At 35.2% G+C, this 13271-nt stretch overlaps 1 protein-coding gene across 1 annotated transcript; it reads right to left on the reverse strand.

Moving 5' to 3' along the window:
- Nucleotides 1–720: 720 nt before the first annotated feature.
- LOC136799921 (store-operated calcium entry regulator STIMATE-like) lies at nucleotides 721–3809 on the reverse strand. Its single transcript, XM_067056550.1, has 6 exons — nucleotides 3637–3809; nucleotides 3406–3454; nucleotides 2741–2839; nucleotides 2261–2382; nucleotides 1584–1783; nucleotides 721–1064 (listed from the first exon to the last, which is right to left on the reverse strand). The coding sequence occupies exons 1-6, from the start codon at nucleotides 3764–3766 to the stop codon at nucleotides 810–812; spliced, it is 855 nt and encodes a 284-aa protein (XP_066912651.1). The 5' UTR covers nucleotides 3767–3809; the 3' UTR covers nucleotides 721–809.
- Between the last annotated feature and the right edge of the window lie 9462 nt (nucleotides 3810–13271).

Consider the following 13271-nt stretch of genomic DNA (forward strand, 5'->3'; position numbering starts at 1 on the left):
TTATTCGAAACACGTCATTAAGAATGGTTTGACAAAATGGGTGTAGTCAATATACCAAACAAAAAATATTATGGAGATTCAACTACACATTTTGTCGATTACACCCGTTTACTTGACCTTGATAATAGGGATCTTTAGCATCTAGGACTGTCTAGGACGGCAACTTTGTACGACAAGATTGAACAAAAAGAAAGCCCTTAGGGGATTGATATAAGGAAGTTCTATTCTTTTCATATCAATTTTCCCATGAGAATAGTGAATTTTCATAGGGAATTAATGGACGTTTTCCAATCTCAAGACGACTTGAAAATTTTTTGTCGTCGCTTTTGGAACGAAGACGGTAAAAGTATTGTACTCACAATAGTTTTTAAAATGATATGAATCCCTAGAAAATTGTAACGTCATTTTTTACAAAAACTTGACTAAATTCAAATTTGTGATATTAAATCTATGTAAAATCGGATAAAATTTGCCATTTGATTTTAAGATTTACATCACGTCCTTATTCAAGTCGCCTTCCTAGATGCTAAAGGTCCCCTATCATCAGTTAAAGTGGACCAAAGGCTCTATTTATAGGTGGCTTACACGAGGTGGATTTTCGGTCTGCCAATCTTCAAAAATAGCCCTATCAAATTGGGACATCTTCAATTCAACTATTGCTTTTGAGCGTCACTCCAATTTTTGGGATTTCAATACGACTGTTTTTGCTAGGATATTAAGTAATCAGATCGGATTATTTCTCATGATAAGCCAGCCAACATTACTTAACCAAAGAAACCCGAATTGAATAGCAAAGAAAAATCGGGTATTTACTTGTAACTGGATTCAGAACCAGTTCTCCTGAACAACAATTCCGATTCCGAACCCGATCCAAGCCTCTCATCGATAACAGTTGAATCTTGAGCTTCACTTGCCATCAAATGCATATGAACTTCGTCGTCCGACATATAGTTATTTTTATGGTTGACATATTGAACTTGTTTTGAGGAACCGTCGTGTGACATGGATAACAATTTACGACTTTTTCTCATCAAGAAATTATCAACAGCCCAAAACATCAGTGCCTGGAATAAATTTGTAAAAAATTTAAATTAGACTTGAAAACACTATATCTATAATCATCATATGTTAATTATGATGATTATAGATAATGAACGCAGTTTACTCTTTTGCGAAAAGAGAAACTCTAGTGAAGATATTTCGTAAGTATGATAAAATATGTTTTTATGTATTGTCAACATTAAATGTCATCAGAATTTGCTATCCTTTATTCTATTTGGTTGAGTTGCAGGAGGCTTTATAAGGCCTATTTTCGCAAATATAGAAGCTTTCAATGAGCCCCGTCAGCACCGTGGACTGACTACCCAATTCCCCTCACATGGCATGGGTTGACCCGGGCGAAGGTTCATTCACTGACCTCTATACCACAGCGCTCACTACCGGCATTGTCAGTCTCAAACTTTCACTCAAACTTTCCAAAATTCTTCAAGCAGATTCAATCAATCCCTCTAACTCAAGGAGGGGCTCGCTTTAGAATTTCAAAAGTAGATAAAGGTTTTACAAAAATATGATCAGATACTTACGTTCATAATAAATGGAACAATCAAGACGACAATTACCACTTCAATTTTCGGATGTCCATGAAACGGTAACAAGATGATTTCTTTCACCTTCACCCAGAATTTCAATTGAAAGAAAGCTAAGATGACACATTTTTCCACCAACATGACACAAATGTATACTCCGCATTGGTAAAGCCATGTTTTGAAAGAAGGTGGTGAACCTGGAAAAGATGACATTTGAAAAGGATATCAGGCTAGAGTAAGTGTATTTACTTCATCCATTCTCCATATTATGGAGGAGGGAATTACCTCATAATACTATACTAGGATAAAATATTGAGATATGAAATTCGCGGTTGAGCCTATCGGAGATTCCACTTGACAAGCATAAAAAGGTATTTACGAGACATCTTCACACTACTCGATATACTACGTTGGTTGAAAAAAACTAATTCAAATCCCCCTTAAAGATAAAGTTTGAGAGCATCAACAATACCATCTTTGTCATCCTAAGGGCTTTCGATGCGCAAGCTAAACCGTCGTCGTTTGCGACGACGGGAACCGTCTAGTATGTAAACTAAAAGCGTTTAAAAATTTGTGAGGTTGTCAAAAAATGCTTGATTGCCGTATCTAGGGCTAGGTTTCAGAAGTTCTCAAAATGAAAAGATTAATGCAATACAATGGAAAATTTAACATACCATACTCCCCCATTCGAAGCCTGATCCATCCTTTCTTGGAAGCAATGACATGAAGTAAGCGTAAAGCTAACCAAATGACCAACAGACCGATGGTTGTGTCCAGGAGATAATTGATGAAGTACCTGAAAATTGTAATAATAGTAGAATAGTAGGGCATTGTACACTAATACAATAATGACCGGTTAGTGAGGGCTGTACTGAGAAATATTTCCCGAGGTCAAGTAACGACCGAGCTTGCGAGGTTGTTGCGTCGACCGAGGACAATATTTCCAGTGCAGCCTGAAAAAACCGGTCATTATTGTATTTGTTAACCGTTCTCTTCAGCTTCAATTGATTTTTAGCACTTTTTCCAGGAAAAAGAGCGAAATAAAGTGAAAAATACAAGCGAAAAGAGATCAAAAATTGTTATAATTTCTGACGTCAGAAATAAATGGTTCAAATGGTTGGTTGCCATATAATAAGCAATTTAAGTTTTCATACCATGTACAAGGGTCCTTTTCATGACTCAATTCAGCAAGGAAAACGTTTGCAAAATGGATCAACATTGCCCCGATAGCCTGCTTCGAAGTGTCACAAAACCTAAAAAAAAGAGAGTAGGAATATCCTTTTACTGTCAAAACAGGAAAATAACAATACAGGCAAATTTGAGAATTGCTTGAACTACTAAAATGCTTCGATGATAAATTGATTCACAATATATCTTATTACTATTTTGGGGGTAGTTTGTTGAAAAAGCCCTAAAAACCTCAAATTTTGGGAGAATTTTGTCATTGGAATAGTTTATTATACATGTAATGAAACATTTTTTTTTCTCACTTTAAAAGCACTTTAGAGTGCTATAAATTCATCCAATATGCTTCAAGCACTGAAAATCCTAACTTTTGAGCAATTTTCACATATTTTCGAAAATATCAATTTTACAAAACCCTGGTGCAAACGGTCAATTTTGAAGATTTTGAATTAATTCTTTTGCAGAAAATCTTAAAATGAATTAAATTAGCAGAAAAAGTTATATCCAAAGTTCAATTTTGAAAAAAAAGTTATTTCATCATACACCCTATTATTACATTTTCATACTTTAAAGAGAATTGCTCATCTCTACAGTATTCATTATTTATAATCTTATAAGATTACTCCATTCTTACCAAATTGCTACAGATCTTCTTTCTTCTTTAGGCTCGTGACAACGCTTCACTAAAGTGAAATGAAAATATTAAAAATTTTATAGACAAGGTGTTCAATAAATGCTAAATCAAAGTTATAATCAAATTATTCAAAACACGAGAAACACTCTTCAAAAGAAGTCATGAAACATAAGTCTGGCAAAACAAAGTTTCTCAATATATCAAGCTCACATATATAATATTGTAACTCACAAATAAGAATAGCAAATGCAGTGAAAGCAAGAATTGCTTGGACTGTGATCCCAAAATTGTTGTTCAAGCTGCAGTGACCATTATCATTATTCACCAAAACTGTTGAGGTACTTTTATTTGTTAACATCATGTCTTATCTAATATATTCTCTAAAAAACAATCATAAATTTCCTAAAGTCCTGAAATTTGTGGCTGCCAAAGTACTGAAGATTTTATCAGCTCAAATTGTGCTTCACATTGTTCTGGGCAATTATACAATTTTATGATATTATGAATCAGGGGTTAGGTATTGGTCCAAAAAGCAGAGTAACTCCAAACTTGGTCGCCATCTTCCTTGTCTGTACACAAACCCAGTATCTACGGCTTATTTCAAAATTCATTGCCGTAGAGGGTCTTTGTTCTCATTACCACTTTATATGGACTTTATGTTGTGGTTTTTCGTAACGTTTCAAGCAAAACAGCACAACAACAACAACAACAACAACAAGCAAAATCCTAAGGCAAAATCTCTCTAATTTTGAATAAATTAGCCTTACTTTCAAGAATGATTGTAAGATATCCCTGGTTAGTCACACTAGCATTTGCGCTTTTTAATAAAATTTCTCTAAAACTATGAGAAATTACCTAAATTTTGAGGCATAGATAAAGTGATTTCAACCAAGCCAACCTTGAAAACTACTAATTTGAAGAACAACCTCCCAAGAAAAAGATCTACAGAGAAGAAGACACCTAGCTAAATCTGCGCAACGCCAAAACTGAAGACCTGTTATATTGTTATGCAAGTTGTTACTGAATTTATCCTGTGAATATACTTTCTACCATTTCTTGGAAAAATGGCTGATCGTGGGTGAAAATGACATAACACGGAATCGATCTATTATTCCTATCTTTAAAGAAGGGTGTCTAAATTAAAAGAAAAGAGTGATGTCAACATTAGGGGGCAATCACAAATATCTTCGTTTCGCGCCGCACGACCGACTCTCCAAAATTGAGTCAGTGAGTCGGTAAATTTGTCAGACTTTTTCTGTCAATGACCTTTCCTTTGTTCAAAAATTTTATTATTGCCGAATTTTTGCGAGCGATTTCTAGCACATTCTCGCAGCATTTTGACTTTGTGTATCATTACATGCGCCATTTTGGGGTCCCAGGTCACAGTGTTCAAAGGTCATAATTTTAAACCATCCATTACACGCGGTTGTTTTGGCAGCTGGCTGGCTGGCAGTTTCCTCCAAGAATGCACTCCAAAAATGGATGGAAAAATGGAAACCCAACGAGGACACGAAATGATGATATTTGTGATTGCCGCCTTAGACCAACTTATGGTAGGCTTTACTTTTGGGATGTTCTACAAAATGAACATGATTTTGGGATCCTGTTCTTCTGTCACCCAGCCAGCGCCAGCGACCATGTTGTAGTTTCAAAAGCAAAAGGCAAGCGCTGGGAAACTCGGCAACTTTAACCATAACCATCATTTTACACCGGACTTTCGCGTGTCCGGTGTACGTTAAGTCGGGTGCGTCGGCAGGGTCCTCTTTAACCGTAACCTTACCCTCTGCCAAATTCACCAACATTGCAGAGTTTGACAAGTTAAAGTTATTGCCGAGCTTCACAGTGCTCTGCAGTTCCATAGGAATGGGAGTTCAAGAAGCTGGAGCTCAACTACTTTTTGCCTTTAATAATTCTGATGGGGGAAAAAGTAGCGCCATCATCATCAGATTGATGTGAAAGTTTTGACTCTTTCCATCATTTGAAGGTAAGTTTCCCGGTGAAGATAATACTTTTTTTCAGCAAGACTGGTCTCGTTTCAACCGAGAAGAATTTATTCTGGATTTTCTTGAAGTTGATTGGGACACCCTTTTTTTGAGATTTGGTCATAATCCAGACTCCTGTTTCAATATTTTTAATGACAAAATGAAAGTACTTGTGGAGAGACATCTACCCACAGTCAAACTTACCAAACGTCAAGTTAGATCAAAAACAAAACCATGGATAACGCCAGGAATTTTGAAGTCAATCAAAAAACGTGACCACTACCAGACAAAACACGCTAAGGCTAAAACTAAGGAGTCCAAAGATCGACTCTATGAATTATATCGTAGATATCGAAATATGATAGTCACTTTGGCGTAGTAAAAAAAACCACTACATCAGATATTTTGATTTCCATTCTAAAAACTCTAGAAAAGTCTGGTCTGGTGTTCGTGATATAATCTCAACAAGGGCTAACTCAGAATCACCCATTTCAATCATCACAGGTGACTCTTTGAAATCAGATCGTGAGAAAGTAGCCAATTCCTTCAATGATTTTTTCACTACTATAGCTGATTCTATTCGTGAAAAAATGCCGCCTTCTTACAATCACTTCAGCAGTTTCATGAAAGATCCAAATCTGCATTCCATCCTCTTAGCACCAACCACTTATCAAGAAATTGCGAAGGTGATTGGCTCTTTCTCAATAAATAAAGCAAGTGGTCCTCATAGTATTCCTATAAAAATCCTTAAACTTTTAAGACCTGATATTTCTGTGCCAATATCGGCGCTGATAAACTACTCCTTTCTCAGTGGTATTTTTCCCTCTACTCTCAAAATATCTAAAGTTGTGCCTGTCTTCAAACACAAAGGTTCTCCCCTTGAAGTCTCTAATTATAGGCCAATTTCACTTTTATCTAACATTGAAATTTTTTTTGAGAAAGTGATGTATTCACGTCTCTCTGACTTTCTTGAAAACCATAATCAAATCTACTCTCGACAATTTGGTTTTCGTAAGGCTCACTCTACTGAGCATACACTCATTAATGTCGAACGTATCCGAAACTATCTTGACAATGGTGGGTTTACTTGTGGTGTATTTGTCGATCTACAAAAGGCTTTCGACACAGTTGATCACAAAATTTTACTTGAAAAACTCGATCACTACGGAGTCAGAGGCATTGTTAACGACTGGTTCCGATCTTACCTCACTAACCGCTCCCAGTATGTTTCTCTTGCAGGCTCAAATTCCCTTTTAAAATCTATTAATCATGGAGTTCCTCAGGGTTCAGTCTTGGGTCCTCTGCTGTTCTTGTTGTATATAAACGATCTTCACCGCTGTATAAGAACCTCTGAAACATATCATTTTGCTGATGATACTCATTTACTAAATTTTTCAAAAACTGTATATGGAGTCTTTGTGGGAGGGTTAATGCTGATCTCAGAGTTTTAGTCAGCTGGCTTAATACCAACAAAATTTCTTTGAATGCTAGAAAAACTGAGTTTGTTATTTTTCGTTCCCTTTGGAGACAGATGGACTGTATATATTCCAAGAATTAAGCTTTGCGGGAAAATTCTATCACCAAGTAAGAGTGTGAAGTATTTGGGTGTTCACCTTGACAATCATCTAAACTGGAAGGTTCATACTTCTTTCGTTGCTGCTACATTGAGAAGGGCAAATGTGGCAATATCCAAACTTCGTCACTATGTTCCAATTCACATCCTTCTAAACATTTATCATGCAATTTTTGCTTCTCATGTTCGCTATGCTAGTCAACTCTGGGGACTGTGGCAATACTGTCACACATAGGATTCTTACTCTTCAAAACACTGCACTAAGACTCATGACCTTTAGTGAGCCAAGAACTTCTGCCACTCCCCTGTTTGCTGAGCTTAAATTACTCAAAATCTTTGATCAGGTGAAAGCAATGAATATCTTATTTATTCAAAAATACCTCCAGGGTAATCTTCCATCTGATGTCCTATCAACACTTAATTTTGATGAAATTGATCACAAAACTGGCACCAGGGGCAAAGCTATTAAACTACCGGGTGCGCCACAAAAAAGTTTCTCTCTTTAAAACTAATTTTCCAGAAATCTAAAAATTTTTAAAGAACCATTCCTATTTCATTGGAAAGAAGAAAGATAAACTTAAATTTTGATGGGTCATTTATTAAATTCGATTCATTAAATCAAAAGTTATTCTTAATTAAATAAAAAAGTTACTTTCAGAAAGTGCTTGAAAACGTTAAAAATTGACCTATCAAATTTAACAGAAGCATAATTACATGATACATCATTATCTTCGTTTCAGTTATTAAAAATGATAATTAGCTGTCTAAATGACCTTTTGTTATGTAAAGGAAGGTTGAATTTCAATACAAGGAGAAACATTTGTTCAAAAAGGCCAAATAATCTGGTAAAATTTCCGTAAAATTCATAAAAATCTATCAAATATGGGTTTCGAGATATATCCGGCCTTACATAGACTTTATCCAATCTAAAACCAAAAATTGGAGGAAAATTTCGGTAAAAGTAAATTAAAGTGATTTTGATGAAGATTTTAAACCCTTTAGGCCTTTCAATTTCGAAATTTATGTGTTTAAATAACTGAAAAATGCTTTTAATCATGTAAAGGCTATTGCAATTGCCAATTTTAATCTAAAAATTTGATAGGTCGATTTTCGACGTTTTCGAGCACTTTCTGAAAGTAACTTTTTTATTCAATTGAGGATAACATTTGATCTAATGAATCGAATTTAATAAATGACCCATCAAAATTTAAGTTTATCTTTCTTCTTTCCAATGAAATAGAAACTGTTCTTTTAAAATTTTTAGATTTCTGGAATATTAGTTTTAAAGAGAGAAACTTTTTTGTGGCGCACCCGGTACTAAAACTTTCAACGGTCAAAACCACAAATTTTGGACTTAACTCTTTCTCTCGTCTTTCGTCAAAACAATGGAATGAGTTACTAATAAATCATCCTGACACTGATTTTCACAACCTTGATACTGATGAACTAAAATCTTTAGCTACAAAATTCTATTTAGACAAATACAAAGCTGAAGACGAATAATCTTTGTGTGTGTGTGTCTGTGTGTGTGTGTGTGTCTGTGTGTGCGTGCGTGTATTGTGTGTGCGTGAACTTAGTGTGTTTTCCCGGGGTGGGAGGGGTGGGTGGTGTAACAGGAAGAACTTTATAGACAAATCTACTCAAAGAAATTGTCATAAAATAAAAGTAAAAATATTTCTTATATTCACTATTTTGTTGTCACTATTAATATTATGATAATCGTTTATTCATTTTTTCTTTAGTTCTGTAATAATTTTTCAGTTTCTTCTAGGTTCCCCATTGTATTAGAGAAATCTATTTTTTTTTGTAAGGGGTTATCCTGCTGTGTTGCAGCAAAAATATATTCAATTCAATTCAATTCATTTATATAAATCAGAAAGCAAAGATAGTATCCAGACGGTGTCAATCGAACAACTTCGAACAAAAATCGCAATCGATCCAATCGAACGTAATCGAACGCGATCGAATAATTGCGATTCGATTGTCGAACGTAATCGAATCTCAATCGAACAGCCGATTCCTGGGTAATATTTGAATGTGTTCGATCGATTGCGTTTGAGTAAGGTTAGATTGGTTCGATTGATAGTTGAACTATGTTCGATTGTTGAATAATCTTCGATTTCGTGCGATTAGGTTTATCCAGACGATCTCAACCGAACGGAATCGACGATCGAACCAATCAAACCACATTGAACGCAATTGACCGATTGAAATTCAATTGTCGAACGCAATCGAAACACAATCGAATATTACGGCAATTTTCAGATTCGATTGGTTCGATTGAAGACATCGAACTTAATCGAACAAGATCGAACGTAATAGACCTTTTTTCAAAGAGGACGTCCTGTTGAATAATTATGTAGTCCAGCCATAAAAACAATGATAGAGCCATGCATAATTACTGTATCATGCATATTGTAATAATTATGCATGGTTTTATCATTTTTTTCTGCTGGACTACATAATTATTTAACAGGGTGGCCTCTTTGAAAAAAGGTCTATCGATGGACATCGAACAACATCGAACGCTAAAATGGCAATCGAACCAATCGGATATTACCTAGAACCTCGTCGTTCGATTGAGAATCGATTGCGTTCGACAATCTAATTTCAATCGATCGGTCGATTGCGTTCGATTTGATTCGATTGGTTCGATCGTCGATTCCGTTCGATTGAGATCGTCTGGGTTTATGTTTGATGAGTTTGATTAAATTAAATCGGATCACTCCGTTAGGGCTTTTTAGCAGGCGGCCGAGTGCTTAAATACCGTACCAAAGAGAATAAAATCTAATATGATTGAACGTAAGGGGTCACTCGCATATCGATTTTTCCTGCAACTAACGGCATTGTGACGCTATCTGAAGAACCCCCCCCCACCCCCCTTTCTTAGCGTCATTTACATAAATATACCAAAAATCGATGAAAGTAATTTTTCTTCTCTATTACAGCCACATTGATTTTTGTGCTTTGTTTCGCACGGTTTTTTAAAACAAGTGGTTTTGACTTATGACTTTCACATTTGTTTGTCTCCAGACAAACAGCTTTATCATATTTATGTAGACGGTCCGTCAGCGCGGCCCTTGTATAAGCAAAATACGGCCCATCTATTTTTTACTGCGGTATCTCTGTTTTTATGATTAGGGAGATAATAACATATTCCTACAAACGTAACGGAAGGGTATTGGATATCATCTCTGTTATATCTTATGCGTTTGAATTAAGATGGCAAGTGTAGCGAAGGATGGAATACAAAATGTTACAGGTTTGAAAATCGATATTCTGTTGAAATTTCTTAGCGTCATAGGCTCTGACCCCCCCCACCCCCTTGCGTCACAATGACGTTAGTTGCAGGAAACATCGATATGTGGGTGACCCCTAATCGAAGCAATCGAACAGCAAACCCTAGGTAATATTCGATTGCAATTCGATTGCGTTCGACAATCGAATTGCAATTAGATATTCAATTGCGTTCAATTGATTCGGCGTTCGATGCCTTAGAAAAGGAACATCTTAAATATAAGCTTATACTACCTAAAAACAAAAACTGGCCAAAATATTTCACAACCAACCGATCCAGACGCCATGATGAAAAAATTGAATCAAAACATTGTAATCTCGATGAAGGAGGAGGGCAAACAAGCCATATTTAGAGCTCCCGTGAACCTCCATCGTTGATCAAATTTTAAAAATGACGTCATTGTGCCGAAAAAAGTTGCAATTTTTCCTATCTGTGGTTTGAGTTTTGTAACACTTGCTTAAACTTCCGGAAAATTAATCATCCCAAAAAGAAACCTATTAACAGAACAAAACAAGTCGTTAATTATAAAGAGAAATCCTAAGCATCAACAGCATATCGATATTTCAATAACAAAACGGATCATACTCAGAGAGTGTAAGGTTACGTGGGCAAAGAATATGCTGCTTTCAATAGGAGGTATTAAGGGTATTAATCACGTCTATCTTCGAAAAGTGGACTGGATATATCATCCAGACTATGTAGGTTGCGGAGCGGGGTAAACAAGAGACTTATTGCATATGTTTGCATAAAATGAATCCGAAACAAAGACCAAGGTTTAGTTGAAAGTAAATTGACAAAGAAATGTTCAAAAGTCCATTTTTTGAGAACAGAGGAGATCACTTTAAAATGAAGTTTCAGGAATTTTAGGAATTTTACTAAATTTTTCGATTTCGTGGTTATTTATCACTTCAGAAATTGGGGGTTTAATTATATTGACAAAATATTCATTCTTCATAGAATAAAATTATATTTCTGGAAAACAATCTCCGGCTGACAAAGAAATTCTAGAAAAATATCTTAAAGCTTGACCTGTACCCAAAGCGGGTATAAAAACTAGCAAGATCATTGCAAAAATGTTAGTTTAAAAGTCAGTTTTCACTACTCCGACATCGTAAAAAATTGATTTATCCCTGAATTGTATTTTTTCTTGGGTACAGGTTTGACTGAAATGAAATTCAAGATTTTTCTTCTCATAGAAATATTACAAAATTTAGATTCAGAAATTCGTCGAATATGATTTTTACGGATACATCAATAATATAATACCATCATTTAGAAGAACAGAAAGTTAGAGGGACGTAAGATTTGAATGAATTTCTTTGATTTCCCCCATTGTTTTGGTCGTCCCACGTCCCTCTAGCTTTCAACTCTACTGGTTTTCATAAATATTATAAAGCAATTCATTTTTATATTGATTTCGTAATAAATTCAAAGATAATTGTCATGGTGATACATAAAGCTGCCTCTCCAGTTATACAAAATTAAAAAGGGGAAAAATTCAAGGCAAGATAAATGTAATATGTAATTGTCAGACAGATGTTAGATCCAAAAAATTGGGTACATTTTCAAATTTAATAGGTTACTTCAACTTTAATTTGACACATTCATAATGGCTTCGTTATTTTTAAAACGATCCCGGATGAAATTAAATTTCATTTCGTTCTCGTTAGGACCAAAGGATCTACTTTGAACAAAATATTTATTATAGAATGCAAAAATGAAGAAATATTATTGATTGAAAAAAAACACGAAAAAAGTGATGGAAAAGTTATTTTGAAAAGGAAACCAAAAGGTGGTAAACTAGTAACACTACGAACCGAAAATATAATAATTTCTCTAAAAAAAAGTTTTTAAAAACCTTATAAAAACAAAGATGGTTTTTTTCTATAGACTCTATCTAAAACACGAAATAACTTTTTTTGGTAAAAAATATCATAATCTATGAAATGAGGAAGTAAAATTTCAAAAAGCGATAAAAAATCTTTAAGACGGCCTATCCCAAGAAGCGAGATGCCTTGGAGTTTTTACAAGATACTTCACTAATTGGTCATTTGAAGTGATAGAGATGACGCGTTTTTTAGAAAAAGTAATAAGATTCTTTTATTACATCTTAATCAACCAACTCAAATAAGAGCTTGTAAAAACTCCAGCTTGTCCCCCAAGAAGCCAATGATAAATAACGAGGCTGGTTCTTTATGGTTTTAGGACGTTCAAATCATAGTCTACTTGCATCTTGTATTGAATTCGTTGCCCTTATAGTGGACAAAGCAACGTTTTCATCACAGACAGAAATGGACTTTGAACAACAAATCTGGCCAGATTCGTCATGTTTTGCAAATTTTGTTGAATTTGGAGACGGAAAGCCTCTTTTTGCACCTCGCTAAGACGGAAATCCGTCCGAGATGAAAAACTTTGAACACTGTATCTACACTTTTGTAGAGGTCTGTGATTCTGACTATCTAGGATTGAAAAAAGAGACTTTATAAAGAGTCTTTTTAATGAACCCACCTCATATGAAAAGACTCTTGGCTAGCTAAGAACAGACATTCAAAAAGATGAAAATTAGAAAAGAAGCCCTCCTCTATCCCTATCCCTCGATCGACAGATGCTTCTAGATTTAGAGGCGGCTGTCGAAAAAATAAGCAGTCATTCGGTTGAAAAAAAAGATACAGCGATCTTATCAGAGATAATCAATGTAGCCGAATGCAACCGAATCGTTAGAAATTGAGGATTCCGTCAATTTCAAATGACATCCATATATTCCACTAATCAATAAGCGCCAATATTCTTTCAAAGAATTGCACTCGTTCCAATCGTTCCTACACCCATTACAAGAACACAGATATCTTATGTAAAACACTAGATGAAGCTTTTGTATTGCCGTTGAATGCAAACCATGTACCATCTTTAATTAAATGACGTATTGATTTTGTGTGTACGACCCTTATTTAAATTTAAATGTTATCACTTTTGCCCGGGGGGCAGTCGGATTTTGGACTGACGGTATGTGCGG

The sequence above is a fragment of the Clytia hemisphaerica genome, unplaced genomic scaffold (assembly GCF_902728285.1).
Source record: "Clytia hemisphaerica strain Z4C2 unplaced genomic scaffold, Clytia hemisphaerica genome assembly, whole genome shotgun sequence".
Taxonomy (NCBI): Eukaryota; Metazoa; Cnidaria; class Hydrozoa; order Leptothecata; family Clytiidae; genus Clytia; species Clytia hemisphaerica.